General features: G+C 49.7%; 5 protein-coding genes across 5 annotated transcripts, besides 1 other annotated feature; 2 read left to right on the plus strand and 3 right to left on the minus strand.

Annotated features, from left to right (window-relative positions):
- Positions 1–438: 438 nt before the first annotated feature.
- NFIA_115090 (RidA family protein) lies at positions 439–1,101 on the plus strand (the record flags this gene model as incomplete). Its single annotated transcript, XM_001262869.1, has 4 exons — positions 439–481; positions 576–589; positions 711–884; positions 955–1,101. 4 exons carry the CDS (start codon positions 439–441, stop codon positions 1,099–1,101), a joined length of 378 nt encoding a protein of 125 aa, XP_001262870.1.
- Positions 1,102–1,445: 344 nt separating this feature from the next.
- Positions 1,446–5,760, minus strand: NFIA_115100 (C2 domain protein; the record flags this gene model as incomplete). Its single annotated transcript, XM_001262870.1, has 5 exons — positions 1,446–2,339; positions 2,403–2,987; positions 3,050–3,518; positions 3,569–3,754; positions 3,806–5,760. The coding sequence occupies 5 exons, from the start codon at positions 5,758–5,760 to the stop codon at positions 1,446–1,448; spliced, it is 4,089 nt and encodes a 1,362-aa protein (XP_001262871.1).
- Positions 5,761–5,768: 8 nt separating this feature from the next.
- Positions 5,769–5,801: a microsatellite.
- A 904-nt stretch (positions 5,802–6,705) lies between these two features.
- On the minus strand, positions 6,706–7,299 carry NFIA_115110 (uncharacterized protein; the record flags this gene model as incomplete). Its single annotated transcript, XM_001262871.1, has 3 exons — positions 6,706–6,735; positions 6,799–7,110; positions 7,177–7,299. 3 exons carry the CDS (start codon positions 7,297–7,299, stop codon positions 6,706–6,708), a joined length of 465 nt encoding a protein of 154 aa, XP_001262872.1.
- Positions 7,300–7,802: 503 nt separating this feature from the next.
- Positions 7,803–12,890, plus strand: swr1 (putative SNF2 family helicase/ATPase (Swr1); the record flags this gene model as incomplete). Its single annotated transcript, XM_001262872.1, has 1 exon — positions 7,803–12,890. The coding sequence occupies one exon, from the start codon at positions 7,803–7,805 to the stop codon at positions 12,888–12,890; it is 5,088 nt and encodes a 1,695-aa protein (XP_001262873.1).
- A 484-nt stretch (positions 12,891–13,374) lies between these two features.
- Positions 13,375–14,363, minus strand: NFIA_115130 (alpha/beta hydrolase family esterase; the record flags this gene model as incomplete). Its single annotated transcript, XM_001262873.1, has 2 exons — positions 13,375–13,998; positions 14,049–14,363. The coding sequence occupies 2 exons, from the start codon at positions 14,361–14,363 to the stop codon at positions 13,375–13,377; spliced, it is 939 nt and encodes a 312-aa protein (XP_001262874.1).
- Positions 14,364–18,203: the final 3,840 nt, after the last annotated feature.

The raw sequence follows: 18,203 nt of genomic DNA on the forward strand, positions 1-18,203 counted from the left end.
CATCGGAAACATCTGGTCTACCTTGCCAATGCGGTAATCACTACTACTCCTAACGACGTCATGATTTGCATGTGATGACATTGTATACTAGTCTACATACCATTTGACTTTTCTATTTTAGCATTAGAAGCATTTTAACCTGGCATATAAATCAAACGGTACTATGTGGTCTCTTGATAACCTAGATGCGCCTTTCTGACGACATTATTTGGTGGGGAATGCCAGTGGGGGAGCGAACCATCAACAACTTTCCCGCGGAATAGATAGAGCTAACCTCACACAACCCCTCCGCCCCTCATGCTTAAAAGCAGCTCTCGTCTTCTCTCCCTATACAACTCCTCATCTTTATCTCGCCTTATAACCTCATCTCCTCGATTTTCGGCTCATTACCCCGTTCCACGCACCTACCCAACCCCATTTCACTGCCAATCCGTCAACATGTCTGGCATGACCCCCGTTTTCACAAAGGATGCCTGCCCTCGTAAGTTTGATCCACCATTGACCTTCCGGGCCACTGTCCCGGTGTAGAAAACAAAATAAAAGCAAGTTCACTAATCAATTGATCGCTACTCTAGCTGCCGGTCCCTACGTAAGTCCTTTACCCGACCCCAAAGACGAAAATCCGAAACTAGAATCCGCGTCCCCATCCCAATCCTACCAATCCCCATGAATCCAAGTCACAGCAATTGACCCTTCGCCAAACGACTTAGTCCCAAGCTATCCGTGCCAACGGCCAGCTCTTCATCTCCGGCCAGATTCCTGCTGACGCTTCCGGCAACCTCGTCGAGGGCAACATCGGCGAAAAGACACAGGCCTGCTGCAACAACATCAAGGCCATTCTGGACGCTGCCGGGTCCAGTGTCGACAAGATCGTCAAGGTCAATGTGCGTTATTCCTCTGTTCCGACAATTTTGAGGAGTGTGGGGTTGGTGCTGACTCTGAGTCTTTTCACAGGTCTTCCTCACTAATATGGCCGACTTCGCCGAGATGAACGCTACCTATGAGAAGTTCTTCACCCACAAGCCTGCTCGTAGCTGTGTTGCCGTTGCTCAACTGCCCAAGGGTGTGCCGGTCGAGATCGAGTGCATTGCTCTGCAGTAAACCAAATCATCTCACTGGAAAAGGGTGTCTATATAGAGACGTATTTCTCAGTAACGAGAGACGAATGAAATTTAAACATGATGAAATAGCTCCGATTGTCCGTGAATCTCATTCTCATTAACAATTAGATCCTCGTTATATGTTTGCTGTCTAGGTCTCATATTCAACACCATCAATCCCGCGAAATAAACGTAATTGCATCTGAAACTCGCCAAGCAAACAAAAATTGGGAATCATAAACTTCATGTGGTCGAACGATGCTAAAATGCAGAATTGCAGACAAAACGACACGCGCAAGAAAAGGTTACTCAGTAATAGACACAATCATACCAGCATCCCCCAAGTCATCTTCGTCCAAGAGTGCCCGCCATTCTTCCACCCATTCCTGCCATGAGGCTTTGCTTCACGATAGCATCCGCTGCAGCTGCAGCTGCGAGCCTTTCCTTTTGACGGCTTCGATCACGTAGATATCCAGCGGCTTCTGGTCTCATACGGAGAATCCGTAAAATCATATCATCATTCGGTTCTGCCTGAGCCTCACGCCTTCTCTCCTCTTTCATCTTTTTCATTGTGCCGAGATTCCGCGACAGCATGATGCTCTTGACCCGCCGCGTGTTCGGCACCCCAAGGATACTGCCAGTTCCTCCAGATCCGATATGTGGTGGCGCTGACACTCGGTTCTTATTCACTTGCTGCCGTGATATCGTCGCTGATGCCATGCGCTCAGACGTACGGATCAAGCTCTCCGTGGGTTCAAAATAGAAAAAGTTCAGTGTCTGGATCTCATGGTACTTGGGTGATTTCAGAATATCAAGCGAGACGCCGTGGGCTTCACCAGTTTCCTCATCAACAGCATGGAAGAAATTCAAGAGAAGTACAAGCCAACGCGACACAATGTCGACTTCTTGCATCGTAAGAGGTTTCTGATGAGAAGGTTTATCCGACAACGGAGGAACGAGCAAGCCTTCGATGGTGGCAAGAACCTCTTTCCACAGGCGCGCCATGACCATCTTCATTGCTTCAGATGTGAGAGTTTTGTTCATGATTGCAAAGTTATCGTTAAAATAGTCAAAAAGTGGTTTGAGTGCATTCTCCACTTCTATAGCGGATGGAGCCGTTGTAGCGTTCTGCGGGCGATTCCGGCTCAGGAAGTTAGACACACTAGAGATGCTGAGACCTCTAGACAACAGGGATTTGAGGGTTCGCCGAGACAAGCAATGACTGATGTACGCAGAAAGCTGGAAGAATGGTCAATGTCTTGAAGACCTGACCTGTCGGTCGGCTATGGAAGGATGACTTACCTTTTCGGTGATCTTGCGAGTCATATCTCTTTCGGTACGTTTTAATGTCCGAAACGCTTTGCCAAAATAGAACTGGATGTCGTCACGCTCCCCTTCCATGCTGACACGGAGTAGCAATCTGCCTTGGGTGTCCAGATCAAGCCAGTACTCCCTCGGAAGAAAATCACTGAAATGCACGGGATCGAGTTTGATCGAAGTGCGACCAACATAATCGTGATCACCAACTGCATCCCAGTCCCAGATGGTCGCAATGATGTTTAGTGGTCCTTGTGTTGTTATGTCGACAGCATCATCCCATCGTGGGTTCAGGTTGTTGTAGATGATTCGAGTCTTCGCAATTCGCTTCTGATACTCATCTGTGAGAACAACGTAAGGATCACTGCTGCCATTCATGTCACAGGCTTTGAGATCTTCGGCTTCCACGACCTTGATTGTGAAAACGTAGGTTGTTGATCTGCGGATTTTCTGTAGCTGCGGGCCCGCATGCTGTGCAATCACTTCCGCACATCCGTCGACATTGATCTCACGCTCAAGCCTATCGAGCTGCGAGAGGGCATATTCGATATTGTTCAGTTTCACGAGAGACTATAATCCTTGGTCAGATATTCAGGACCAGGCGAGGCACTTGACTGATATAGCAAGCTTACCTCCGGGAAAAATTGGAAAGGCTCAATCTTTTCCTTGCTTGTCCATGCTTCCTTCGCCATCTGCATTATCTTTTCCTGAGTAGTCTGATTCATGGCTGCCTCTTGATCAGGAGACAGTCGATCCATTTCTCTCGAAAACATTTGTTCCAACAATTCGCAGTATCGTGCCACACCCTTCCCGATAGACTTAGAAAGGGCAGTCATAAATTTTGCGTACTGCAAGTCATCATCCCACCCAAGTTGAATCATCTGTTCAACCACTTGATTGAAGGAGCGGAATATGTCGATTACCGACACGCTGTGTCGGTAGTCTTCAGGAACCACATCTGTCCAGTCACCGGCCCGGACAGTGAAGGGATCCTGTCTAACTGCCTGTTCAACCCAGTCCATGACTTTCTGATCAGTTAAGCGAACCCAGCGCCATACAAAGTCTTCCAGAAGACTTTCCACGTGGAAAGGGAAAGTGACACTGTCCCAGCGTTAGCAACAAATACACCACAACGATGAACGGGGTCCTACTCAGGAAAGGCCTCTACGAAGAGCCGGCGCGTCGCTGTCAGTTGTTTATACAAGTCAAAGCCATCTTCCAGCTCAACATCCTCCCCTCTCGATTTGGCTTGTTCCACGATTCTGACCACCATCTCATGCGCATCTTCCGCAAATATAGGGAGGATGTTTGTAAGTAGAATGTTATAGGGATTCACCCTAAGATCTGTCAGCCTTGAAGAGTGCGCTACTTGAGGATTAGCCTCTTACCCCATAATTTCCGGATTATTTCGGTATCGCTTCCGTATCTTCTGTGCGAGTTTCATGATGGCATCGCCGAGCTGGATGACGTGGTGTGGCTCCCAGGTTTCTGCCTCCACTGGGACAATCTGCCCTAAAAGTTCTTGGTACTTCTCAGTTGCCTTTTGTGCGAGCCCGTCCTGCACATAGGAGCGGAACCGATCGATATCTTCCAAGTCTTCGGTGTAGTTCGGGTCGAGCTGTATGTGGTTCTCCAAGACGTACATCACCGGGCCAATAGGACGAGGCTTAGCTTCAAAACAATCCATCATTACATCGTACAGTTCCCGGAGTAAAGCTTCGTGGAGGGAGGATAGCAGCTCTTGCATCAACAGAAGATCCTGGATTGTCCATTTGCTCCTGTCAAATATAACAGAGGCCATGAAACTTTGTCGTTTCTTGCCCTCTGACGGAGGTGTTTCTTTAACAAACGTAAAGGCAGAATCAAGAGTGTCAAGATCAATCTCGTTGTCCACGAACTTTGTTCTTATGATGTCCAGGAACAATACAACCCTAGAAAAGCTAGGTATTCGCCAGCGAAGGCATATTTCATTCAGCAGTTCTGTGGACTGTTTGGAGAGTAGTTTCATTGAAGGTGTTTCCGAAGTAGCTGCCGTAGCTTCGATCTCGCGATCCTTTAGGTCGTGACTCAGTGTCAGACCCAGAATGAATTTGTACATTGACCTTGGGTCCGACGGTATGAAGGTGTACGTATCAGATTCCTCGGAATTATTATTTGGGTCGTCTGACAACGACAGAGAACTGAGGTCGATAGGTTGGTCAATCACATAGGAGACCGGCCGGTCAGACATTGTTCGAGATAGCGGTGCAGCGTTTGGATCGTTGCTCTGGTCAGCGGCATTCACATTGAACTGCGGAAGTGCACCGCCTGGCGTACTTTTTGCGAGCTCTGGATTTGACTGTACGATTGCCAGCATCATTTGCGACAAATCCGGGCCCTCGCTCTTTTTCCAGTGTTCATAAGGTTCCTCGTTATCAAAATCTTCCCTGGATAACGTCTTCCGCGTTTGGAGGTTCAGGTGAGCCTGATAAGTTTTCAAGTCCTGAAGGGCTGCCTTTCCGGTCCATACGCCTCTGTTCTTGTCAATGTCGGATTGGGCCTGGTGGATACTTATGCCGAATATCTTCGCGACATGCTGCACGAGAGGCATGTCTCTAACATCGTAGCTGAGGGAAGTTGTGGTCTCGACCGTTGCCGTAGGCCCGCTCGCTTGCATAAGATCATGGTCTTGGGAAAGAAGTTTGTTCTCTAGAACTGATAACCTGTTTGCCAGTTCAGGCCGGTCCTTGTCCCAGTCATGGTCTTTCAGGATCAGCGCAAACAGTCGAACGAAAAGGGCGACATGTCTGTCCACCATAAATTTCCAACTATCATCATCTGAATCTTTCCCTTTACTCAGCTCTTTTGTCGCATTTGAGTAGAAAATAAGGACAAGATCCTCCGCTCGGCGGTCCTTCTCCATCCGCTTCTTGAATGACTGATCTTTCAAAGTGTTGAGAAACACGGCGAATGTCCTAACGACCAGGTGATCCTGATATTCCTTCCTTCTTTCCTTTCCCATAAGCACACCGGTCAGCCTCTTCTCAAGCTCAGACACGAAGCCATTGGGGAACCTCGTGCTCTTCGAGTCTCTAACCAGCGAGAAATCGCTCATCAAATCATGGAAGGAGGTTGACGCCCGTTTCGGGCGCGGCTGTGGAGCGGCAGAGACATTTTGTATGCGACGAGAACGAGGATTCAAAAGATATGTGAGATACGCGACTCGTAGAGCATAACTGTAGGCGGCCGAAGAGTTCACGGGGCGCCTGCGCGATGCGGACAGATTGCGGGAATGGCGAACTTCATTCTGAAGACTGTTAATCCGTCGGTTGATGCCTCGGGACTGAGTCGATGATGTCGACATGAGGAGATTCTCTTTCTCTCTCTCTCTTTCTCTCTCCCTCTTCTCACTATTTCAAATTCAACTGCACTCAAGGAGAGGGGAAGGTGCGGAGACCATGGATAGAGGATTTACGACCAAACCACTAGCCAGCGCGTACTGAGTCAAATCAACTTTCATTAAACCGTGAAATGAAGGGTCGATTCGCAGAATCAGGAATGCGGAATGGGAGTGAGGGGTTGACCCTTCAAGAACAAAGATGGGTTTGTTTAAGAAAGGGGTGCGGGCGAATGTTTTTGTTGCACCTGAAACACAAAGCTTCCCAATTGGACTGACGTAGTTATAGTGTGGCCCTTCTGCCCAAGAGCCTCGAACAGTGTCGCACCACTCAGCAAAGCGCCGGCCTTACTTGCGAGCTAAGTCCCTAATTTCCTACAATGATTATTATTGACCGCTTATTAAACCACACTATGTGAGTTTGGTGAGGCGCACATAATATGAACGCGGCTATAATGGTACATGCAATACTCTGCCCTAGGTACATACTTCAGTATGGTGTCCCACAGCGGTCTTTATCTGCTCTTTATTCCGGCTCAGTGTTATTAGTTGAGGGAAGTTGACATGCTTCTGGAGTAGCTTGACGCCCTACGAACCTGATCTCCATCCATCGTCTTGTTCTCTCGATGGCCAAATCGGCTGCAGTTTTGGTCTGCTTTGGTTCGCGACGTTCTACATCATGGACAACTGCAAGCCAATGATCGACATCGACATAGCACAGATGTCTTATCCCACATAGGACAGGGAACCCCCGGGTCTTAAAAGCTGGCAGTATAAGCAATTGCTCCATCGCGCAACGATTGGGGCACAGAATTGTCCTTCCGCGCTTATATGAATCGACAATCAGACCTTTGATTGAAACCGTAAAAGAAAAACTGCACTGTAGTATTTACACAATATGAAATCAAACCACTACCAAGAGTCCTCACCGGCCTTGCGAGCCTGCATATCAATGTCAGTACAATTCTCATGCCACCAGTGCCAAGACAGGATTCATAAACGTACCGGAACAGCACTCGCACCTCCAAGCTCCTTCTCCAAGCCGCCGGGATAAGTCTTTGGGACGCTGGGCTTGTCAGGGTAGTACAGGCTCACGACACCACAGAGAGTAAGGAAGGTTGCGATGAAAGCTCCAATCTGGAACAGGCCTTTGCGGGGTGTGACATGGGTATATTGCTCGGGACTGAAGACGCCGAGGATTTCATTCTCCTCGTGAACGGGCTCGCCAAAATTCCTTCTCTCCTGCTTATCCCACCAGTCGCCGTAGGGGTCTCTGAAAGCACGCTTCACACGAGGGGGGTTCTGATAACCTCCGTTCTAGAAGCGGACCGAAGGTGTCAATTCGGGAAAGATCCAGCACCAGGGGCATGAAAAACAACATACCTGCAAAGGATCATCAATCTCAGCTGCAGAAAGGCTCCGGACTTGTGAGAACGAGGCGCGTGGAGCGGTAAAGCGAGCAGCAACCTGGGGCAGGCGCCGGGTCAAAATCCGCGAGGACAGCATCTGCGTGTGACTCTTAGCGACGGTTAAAGGGCCGTAGAATTCGACATTGAGGTAGACGCGAGATGGATTCTTACCGTTTTGCTGCGTTAAGACGCCGAATTGGTGAGTTTGGGAGCAAAAGAATGGCAAATACGCTCACTCAAAGGGAGTGGAGGTGCAATGACGGGGTTCGGATTAATTGGAGGTTTGCGGAAGCGATGGTGAGGGAGCCTTACCGCCTCAGGCAACCAGCTGCCAGAGACCCTGGCGCGCTTACATACACGTCTCCTCGTACTCTTCGTCACCAGATGAAAAAACCACTCCTTTCATACATTCTGTCGATCAAGGTGCTTTTTCAACTACCAGCCACGCTATCGTGCCGATAACTATGCCAAACTTTCTGTGGCATCTCTACCAGTTCATACCTATCTATTGATGTTAAATTTATCGCGTCCGACCGCGTCCTCGTTGGGAAAACTGGGGTCAGCCGCAAAGAGGGCCCCTGTCGTCCGTGGTAACAAGACATGCAAGACGGAAGCTTGAATGGTCTATCACACCACAACGATGAACGCGTGAATCTTGAGAATGAAGACAAGTCATTGAATACATCTGCCCTAGGCGATTCACCTGATTCCACGAATCGCGATTTAATCCCATCCGAGTCCAAGGAAAATGGAGTCCCAACCGATCCGACCGAGGGGCCTCCGTCCAAGAGACGAAAGCTTGCAGGACCAGACAATTCACGCCGTTCAACACCCCGACCACCGTCGCCTCCCTGGAAGAAAGCGGGTGTCGATGGGCCGACCTCTTTCCTGCAGGATGGGAAGCGCAGGTCTTCCCGAGTCAATGCGATTCCCCTTGAGTTGCAGCCTCCGTCAGACAAGCGAAAAACGCGTGCAGCGCAGAAATCTACTGTAAATAACCTTTCCGGTGGTGGGAAGGCCGTCGCTTCGTCGCCCCTGTCCATGAGTGTGTCACAGTCGGGTATGAATGGGAAACATACTAGTGGCAACTTAACGACTGGATCGCCGAGGACTGCGACTCCAAGGGGCGCAAGTGCCAGGCGACGCCGTATCTCAAGATCACCACCCAGGCAAACACCTTCACGGACGAGATCTCAAAGTTCAACTACTTCAGTCCCTAATGGCCCTACTTCGAACAAGGCACGATCGAACCGGTCCCCCTCGAATGTCACTTCAACGCCGACAATCGGAATTGATGATTTGAGGAATGATATAGGGGGTGAGACTGAATTAGGAGACGAACAGGGTCAGCGAGTGCCGAGGCTGCGAATTAAAGTCAAGAAGCCTGTTATTGGGTTTCAGCACCCTTCCCATGTGGCTCCTCCCCGGAAATATAATTCTTTCAGGGAATGGCTTGAGAGCCGGGAAGGCAGAATAGAAGATGGTGCAGTTCTTACACCCGAGGCAGCACTCGAGGAAGCTCGGAAGAGATGTCGAGTCTTGGCAGCCACAGAGCCTGGCGGTCTTCTGAGCCCTGAAGTATGTTCCGCATACTTACCGGAGCAACAGGAAGAACCACCGCAACAATATTCACATCAAGACCACCTCGTCGCTCATGCCGTGTACTTCAAGAAGCTTCTTGACCAGGAGCACCGACGCCATCGCAATACAGCGAGACTTCTTGCTCAGTGGTGTGCTGACGCGTGGAGGAAGCGCAATAAGCGCCCAGAGGACATTCTTAGAGAACAACAGGAAGAAGTGCGCGGAAAGCGCAAGCAACTGGCTAAGGATCTTCAGAAAATGTTCGACTTGGCCCGGGCGGAGGTTGATCGGATGCGTCTAGCACGCTGGGAGGAAGAGCGGAAAGTGGAGGACCAGCGGGCTCTAGATCGCGCAATCAAACAATCTACCATGCTGTTCGAGAAAAGGCGTCTGGAAATCCTTGGAGAGACTGGCAGCGATTTCCCTGATTCAACAGATGCTGAAGAGAGTGGAACGGATGTAACTTCCAGCGATGAGGAAGAGGATGAAAGCAACATGTCCTCTACGGATTCGGAATCTGAGGTTGAAGACGAAGTTGACGATGATGAGGGTTTGACAGCGGAGGAGCTCCGGCAGAAGTATGCTGATTTGCCCCAATCCACTTTAGTTTCAGACCGTGAATCTGTGGCTTCCGACACTAGCGAGTCTTCCGATGGCACACATACCTCACATATACCTCAGAAAATGGAGGACATCAACGATTCTCAGGGCGGAACGCCGCTGGAGCAGATTGAACTGGACGAAGTCGATCCAATGCTCCTTGACGATAGCGAAGACGAATCTACGGACATGGATGATGATATGGGCGATAGTGATGAGGATGGAGATGCCGACGACACAGACTCGGATGAGGAAAGCGATGGTGGACCGGGGCTATTAGGATTCTTCTCATCAAAAGATCGCGTGTTGAATGATGCTCACCACTTTGACGATGAAGAAGGTGATGATTCTTTAGCTAATCTGAATCATGAAGATGGCCCTGGTTTCGACGATGACGCGCAATCCAATTCAGCCGACGAGGACGGCGATGAGGAACTGGAGGATGCAGATGAAGTTTCTCTGGTTCCGAATGGTCCTTCGAACTCGGGATCTATCTCTCAGGCAACGGCCGAGGTTTCTCCTGTAACCGAAACTCCTGATGAAGAGCAAGCTGGACAAGCTGAAGTGATCGATACCGACATGGCTGCTGCTGCTCCTCCCGAAGGTCCAGCACCCCTCGAAGATTCAGCCCCTCTTGAAGATCCGGTTGCTATTGACACACGGGATGATGCGATGGAGGAAGGTCATCGCCAGCAGTCTCCCCCTTCGATCAATAACTTGGATGAGCAAGAACTCCGCCAGAATGGAGGGGCATCTAGCGAAGCATCTCCTGGTACGCTTGCAACAAAACCCTCTGAACCCGAGTCTGTTTCTTCTTTCGAAGCGCCCGGGGAGAAGCCGCCTCAGCCAAGTGAATCCCCCGCTCCTGGGTTGAAGACGCCGATACCGCATCTACTCCGTGGAACTCTGCGAGAGTACCAGCATTATGGGTTGGACTGGCTTGCTGGACTCTACAACAACCACATCAATGGTATTCTTGCCGATGAAATGGGTCTTGGCAAGACTATCCAGACAATTGCTTTACTTGCACACCTGGCCGTGGAACATGAGGTTTGGGGTCCACATTTGGTTGTCGTTCCAACGAGCGTGATTCTCAATTGGGAGATGGAATTCAAGAAATGGTGTCCTGGTTTCAAGATAATGACTTACTATGGCAGCATTGAGGAACGCAGGCAGAAGCGCAAGGGTTGGACCGACGATACGAGCTGGAATGTATTGATCACTTCCTATCAACTGGTGCTGCAGGACCAGCAGGTCCTGAAAAGAAGAAATTGGCATTATATGGTTCTTGATGAAGCTCATAATATCAAGAACTTCCGCTCTCAAAAGTGGCAGACACTGCTTACTTTTAGGACCCGCGCACGGCTGCTTCTTACAGGTACACCGCTCCAGAACAATCTCACCGAACTATGGTCCCTCCTCTTCTTCTTGATGCCTTCTGATGGTGACGGGACTGGCATTGAGGGATTTGCGGATCTCAGGAACTTTTCTGAATGGTTCCGCCGCCCCGTAGAGCAAATATTGGAGCACGGCAGAGAAACAATGGATGATGAGACAAAACGAGTGGTTACGAAACTCCATACCATTTTGCGTCCTTACATCTTGCGCCGCCTCAAAGCCGACGTCGAGAAGCAGATGCCAGCAAAGTACGAGCACGTCGTCTATTGCCGACTTTCGAAAAGGCAGAGATTCTTATACGATGGGTTTATGTCCATGGCCCAAACCAAAGAAACTCTTGCATCTGGTAATTACCTTTCTATTATTAACTGTTTGATGCAGCTGCGCAAGGTTTGCAACCACCCAGATCTCTTCGAGACTCGGCAGATATCGACATCATTTGTGATGCCTCATTCCGTGGCCACTGAATATGCAAGCAAGGAACAACTCGTCCGGCGGCGGCTACTATATGAACATCCCCTCACGAAGCTGGATCTGGACTTTCTCAACCTGGTTCCGATCTCGAGAGAAGATATCTCACGGAGGTTGGCAGACGATAGTACTAGGCTTATGGCTTACGGACCCTTCAACATGCTTCGGGAACGTCAGTACAAGCGCACGAATTGGCAAATGATGTTCGACGGTTCTACGGTGCAGTCCACACTAGAGGCATTGGAGAACGAAGCCAGAAAACGCAGGATGGCGGAATTGGAACGGTGTCTCTACTTCGAATCGAAGCGCCATGGCCGTCGACCAGTGTATGGAACGAGTCTCGTCGAATTTCTCACTGCGGATAGCAAGCAGAAACCAACTCTGGGTGGTCGTCCCCAAACGCAGTCTCTCGCGGAGTGGTTGTCGAATCGGTCATCTGTTCTCGCATCGATGATTTTGTCCATCGAAGAGCGGTCCCAAGCCATGGATGGTTACGTCAGACGTTTCGCCTGTGTTACGCCGGCTGCAGTTGCCTCTGGTATCACAGAGGCAGCTTTGACTCCGATTGAAACCCGTTACATAACCGAAAAGGAGCGTTTCCCTCCTTATGATCCGTTCCACGAGGCCCAGATGCGTCTTTCAATCGCTTTTCCAGACAAGAGGCTGCTGCAATATGACTGTGGGAAACTGCAAAGGCTCGATAAGTTGCTACGGGATCTTAAAGCCGGTGGTCACCGAGCCTTGATATTCACGCAGATGACCAAAATGCTTGACATTCTGGAGCAGTTCCTCAACATCCATGGGCACCGGTATTTGCGACTAGACGGTACGACCAAAGTGGAGCAGCGCCAGATTCTGACCGATCGGTTCAATAACGACGATCGTATCTTGGTGTTCATTCTGTCCAGCCGATCCGGTGGCTTGGGTATCAACCTGACGGGCGCTGATACTGTGATCTTCTACGATCTTGACTGGAATCCGGCCATGGACAAGCAATGCCAAGATCGGTGCCACCGTATTGGACAAACGCGCGACGTCCACATCTACCGGTTCGTCTCGGAGTATACGATTGAATCGAACATTCTCCGCAAGGCAAACCAGAAGAGAATGCTAGATGATGTCGTCATCCAGGAGGGTGAATTCACTACAGACTACTTCACCAAGCTGGACGTCCGTGACATGATCGGTGAGGAAGCGGAGGCACAGGATGAAGCCAGCGCCGCCATGGACCGCGTCCTATCCAGCCGGGTTGCCACGGGTGGCTCTCGGGTCTTCGAGCAGGCCGAGGACAAGGAGGATATCGATGCGGCCAAGAATGCCCAGAAGGAGATGGAACAGGCTGACGACGACGACTTTGGGGATCGCAGCATTTCGCATACACCCGGTCAGGTGGGCACTCCCTTGGCCACTGGTCCCGAAGAAGGCGAGACGCCTGGGGCGCAGCTCATCACCACGCCGCAGATCCATGGTGTGGATGAGACAGTAGATGTCGAGCCTCAACCCGGTCATATCGACGACTATCTCCTGCGTTTCATGGAATGGAACATGAAGGATGAACCGCTTGTTCTCCCCCCCGATAAGACAAAGAAGAAGTCCAAGAAGGGCAAAGAGCATCGCCTTAGCAAGAGGCGTCGCTAATGTGCGGGCTCTGCGGGCCTGGCTTGGTTTCTACTCGTTGGACTGCATATACGGGCTGACTGCGAGGATCGGTCAGTCCTGCTTGTATGACTATTGTGTCTTTTTCCCTTTTCCTCTTTTTTTGTTATTACATGCTCCCCGGTGTATGATGTGGTATTTGTGTTATAATGTGTATTGATTCGTCGCGTCCCAGATTTGGATACGTGGACGCGCATGCTTGAAACAAAAGTCGTCGAATGACGGGGACTAGAGAGCAGATACGCGGTTTAAAAGGCGTCCTGTGTGCATTAGGCAGGGAAAGCATAGGTGATGGTGGGAACAGTCGTTTTAGTTAGCCCTCTAGATCAGTTGGATCGTCGATGTGCTTATTATTATGAGACGAATGAATACTCTCCACGGCCTGTGAATTTCGAGATAGCTCCTGGAGCAATACATCCATGATCTGATTGAATTGGTAGCTCGGATCCATGTGATCCCAAGACTATCACAAAGTCCAGCGACTGAAAAAGTCCATGATAATGGGAGTCGCATCCAGAAACGTCCCATCCGGATTATCACTGTTCGGATTTACGCTAGGCCAATCATGACCCAGTCCCTCGATGAGATAATGAGTTACAGTTCCCAAGGCCTCTCCCCGGCCGTACTGATATTCCAGGACATTACCGTTGTAAAGGCTTGTAGTTTGATTCTGCAGCCCGAGTCCGTCCCTCTTTGCCCACTCCCGGACGAAATGTGGCACAGAGGGTAAACACTCTCCGCGTCTACCACCTCCATTGTAAGGGATTGTTGTGTCGGCCGTGCCGTGGAACTCGATGATCGGGGTTGGACGCCGTCCGGGATTACATTTAATCGGCACCGTTTCGGCATTGCAGGCGTCCTCGGGTACGTCCTGGTAGTAAGCACCTGAAACGGGGGCAAATGCCGCAATACGTCTGGAGGCCGTAGGATCGCAGGCTAGGAGATTTGTGAAACCCCCGCCGTTTGATTTACCGGCGGCATAGACGCGCGAAGAATCAATGCAGTATCTTTCCTCGAAGTGGTCGAGCATTTCCATGGTGAATGCCACGTCGTCGACTCCAGAAGAATCTGGGTCTCCTTGCCATTGATTCTGTGTATACATTGATTAATGACCTCTTAGGGCGAGTTCGAGGCACGTACATCAAGACCCTGGGGATAAACTGCAATCGCATCCGGATTCCACGCTTCATTGCTGAATTGCGAAAGCTGCTCCTGGCTTTCGGCAGTTTTCGACCTCCCATGAAAAGAGAAGATAAGCGGGATTGCTCTACTCTCGTCATAGTTGGACGGAATATGGATGATATAGGACCGAAGAGTGCCATCTGATGTGGTGAAGTCCGTTGGATAGCTTCCTCCGGCACCCTGATCCTTGGGCAATGGCTTTGCACAGCCCGCTGAGGCAGTGGCCGTAGCCAGACTGGCGATCGATAGCAAGATATCGAAATGTACCTTCATTGCCAAAGATTGCGGTAGGATTTGTTGACATTTCAAAGGAGAAGGGCGGGAATTATGTACCTTGCCTCAACAATCCGTTGTAGACCATTTGCCGGATCTGGACAATTGGTATGTACAGGACAGCTGGACGCGGGGAAGACATAGTTACGCCTGGCTGTCAATTCGAGTTCTCGACCTTTTCGCTGAGGCTCGGCCAATGATTGCAGGCAATTGGTGCCTTCAGCTGAAGATCAGCGTTAGTCTAACTCTGAAGGCTTGGGGTGCATACCGTAAGGAGAGAGGTACATGATACTTACAAACTTGCATACCGTCTGCGCGCGTCATTAACAAGGTGCAAGGTGAGCGACGCCGTCGTCCTGAGACTGGCGGGAAATACTTTTGGTTGTATATAGGTGCAGCAATATAAATGATGAGGTATCGGCAGAAGTGCAAAAATAGCAATGGTCTGCCGTTTCATAAACAGAACAGACTTTGAGTTCGACGAAGCAGGCAGAAGCATAATATTTCAGCTAAGCACGTAAGCTCAATAGACTAGCAGAAGATAAATGAGTAGCGTTGCTAAGAATGACAATTATCGCTAGGTAGGAGACAATTTCTCTGATCGATAAAACCTTACAATGTCTTTGTCAAGAGCAGTTGGCGCGCGGCAAGCACTGCTCTGACTCTTGGACGTCAACATGCTGCTATCTTTTACAAGGGAGACCAATACAAGCAAAGTCCCTATCAGCGAGCAAATTTCACTGAAGACAGTTTCAACTCAACTGTCTGATCATTGCTTGTGCTTCACCTAACTGTATTGACCACTCCTTAGTGGGAGAGCCAAATAGCGCCACTAGCAGCCCTACATGCTCTACACCAATCCCCAGAACGATTCCCAAAAACGACCAAAACGGTTAACTGACATGGCCACAAGGCATGTGAGGCCGAGGTGATCAATTCCTGAATAGGCTCATAGGAGGAGAAGAATGACAACTCAAACGGGGAGACTTGCAAGAAGTGGAGCTGATCGATTTTAGGATAGCACGTGGACGAGATAGTTGAAGTAATTGTTCCATCTTGATAACTGAAGAAGTTGGAAGGGAACCGACTGACTCTGTCCTGTATGGTCACAAAACAGGATGAAAAAATACCTTACAGCGGTCCCGTAATACAGTTCTTCAAGTTGCGTGATATTGCAGCTTTGGAGATGGAGGAAGGCAAGCGGGAGTTGGCATATACAGAACTACCGAAGCGATGCTGAACCACGAAAGCCTGCGAAGTTTAATTTGTTTCAGTACTGAGTAAGTTCTGAGTCAGATTTGGAGTCATTGGTGACTATTCAGGTAGCAATGTCCGTGGTCTCCAACTTACTGTTGACCACGAGGCGAGGCGAGGCCCCACTGATCCGCAGGATCGCAGCTTCGCAGCAATAAGGTCTGGGAACCAAAAGCCGGAACACTCGGGGCAATGGAATACTGACTCTCTCTCAGTATGGGAGACCTCGAGGGAAAACCCCGCGCGTAAATCCCGCTCACTTATTCAGGAAAAACCCCCGGCTGAACCAGACCTCCCCATGTCTCATCATATTTGGGGGACGTTTGCAGGACACAGCAATTGTGGAAGCTCGGTCGGAGCTATGGCTCCATTCTACGCCAAGTGAAACATTCCAACGTTCCAAGGTACAATGGACGTGAATTTGAACGGGTCGGAAGTTCGGAATTCTTGTCGAGAGAACAGAAGCGTCCCAAACAGGTTGTCTGTTCAATGAGCGGTAAATGGGGACCCACAAGCAAGGAGGAACTATATATGTCTGTCTTAAACCTTAAGTCAGCATGGTCTCCGCACTTTCGATCATCGTCATCGTCTTATCGGGGTATGGCCGAGAGGCGGAGAGGGGAGACTGGTCAGTAGAGACAAGGAAGTCGAATATACTCGGTCTGACTCGGATTATCGATAAGCAGCACTCTGAAATGCGTACTGGAACTGCGACTGGACAATAGACGCGATGGAGTGCAGTTGATGCCGATGGATCCTATCTAAGCCAGTCCTGCAATGGAGTAGACTAAGGTTTAACGGTTTCAACAGGGATCGGATATGACAACAAATGCAGTATAGCGACCGAGGAAGAGAAGTTGGAACCTTGGAAATAATGGTGATCAATGATCGAACAGGGGAGTTTGAGGGGTTTTAAGATCTTCGGCTCTGACAGCCGACAGACAGTAGGGCCAGAAGTGCTCCAAATCCGAGTGATTGCAGCCTACTGATCTGCTTGTGATCAGCCTCGGGAGTAGACATCAATTCAAAGAGACAGAAACAAGGTAGGGACCGCTCACTTGCAGTCCAGATAGTGTCTCGTCATACATCCGTTTGTCTAGAACAACAATGGGGCAAGCAAAATCAGCCAAGCATATTCATTCAGATCTCTACTGTGGATGCTCCCTTAGTCAGGGGCCTGGCCAGATCGCTGCCTTAGGTACGGAGTAGACAGCCTCAATTGTCCTTTCCATACAAGGTCAGCATTGCGACACATGCACCCTTGTCACAGCCCCAATTTGTCACAACTATTACCGACCTTCATATGTGGTGCTCGCCATTATTCTACCCAGGGTCATCTGTTCCGAATCCTCTGCATATACCATTTTCGGCCACAGTCTCGACAGTCCAGCGGCAAACTTGTCATTCCAGCCAGCGTGCCGTCAGCCATTGCTTGGGGGCATGCGGATCATCCGCTACAATGGGCTTGTCAACCTGTAGGATTTCACTAGGTCACTTCAACTACCGAGCCGAGCAGATGCCGACAGGTGATTACGAGGCTGTTGAGTTTTCTCTGGCCCTGAAACCGTCGTTGCTTCCTGCAAACTCACCACAGGCGCATTTTAATCAGTTATTAATATCATGCCGGGGACTGACGTACAGGTGACCAGGGGCGAAGATGCCTTTTGCTGCTGCTGGTGATGGCGATGGCGTGGCGATATCTCACAAGGATTGCTTTTTCCGTATGCATCGCTTCAGTCATCAATCAGGATCGCGCTACCATCTGTGTGAATGGCGCGATGCCGTAGTAAAGAAAGGCGAAGGAAGATATATCAAGCTATATTGAACGAGCTGTATCATGTATCCCGTCCATGTGCACACACGAGGACAGTATCTGATAGTCGACTCCAGCCATTATGATAGCAACTCAATACATCACACTTCATGGTTTCATGGAGGAACTAAGCAGCAAATAGAGGGGCCGTGTTGCGATTAGATCAACCTCTCCAGTCTCTTCCGAGATTACTCCGTTGCGGAGAGTGATGGAGCCTGGAAGGCAATGCGGGTTGACTTGTCATTGAAACAACAGAGCAGCACTGAACCCCTACTTACCCTATTAGAAATGCGCTACGAGGACTCAAGGAGGATAAGAGACACTACTGACCAATCAGCAATAAGTCTCAGGCAGCTTCGGAGGATCAAAGTCATACAAACTGCTATTTAAATAACAAGCATGAGTGAATATCCGCGGGAGACCATCCATATAATTAATTACGAACTGACAAGTGGATTGCAAGAAAGTACCTTGAGGGAAAGTAGGAGTCCACTTAGTCAGGCTACTTGCCTCGTAGTCCAGTAGTGATGAAATCCCGAGAGTAGTGAGCAGTAATGTAAAGGGAATAGCGCCTATTTCGGATCTTCTACTTGTCTATTATGCACCGGAGTCAATCTCTATTTCTAGATCCGATGGATCCTTCACATCCGAGCCTTAGACCATAGTGGACATTGCCAAGGGTTTTCCATTCTGGGCATTTCGCTGATTTCGTACAGTCAGCCAGATACTGATATGGTGCAGGGAAGTCAAGATGAAGGGTATCTTTGTCTCTA

This window comes from Aspergillus fischeri, genomic scaffold, assembly GCF_000149645.3.
Source record: "Aspergillus fischeri NRRL 181 1099437636259 genomic scaffold, whole genome shotgun sequence".
In the NCBI taxonomy this organism is placed as follows: domain Eukaryota; kingdom Fungi; phylum Ascomycota; class Eurotiomycetes; order Eurotiales; family Aspergillaceae; genus Aspergillus; species Aspergillus fischeri.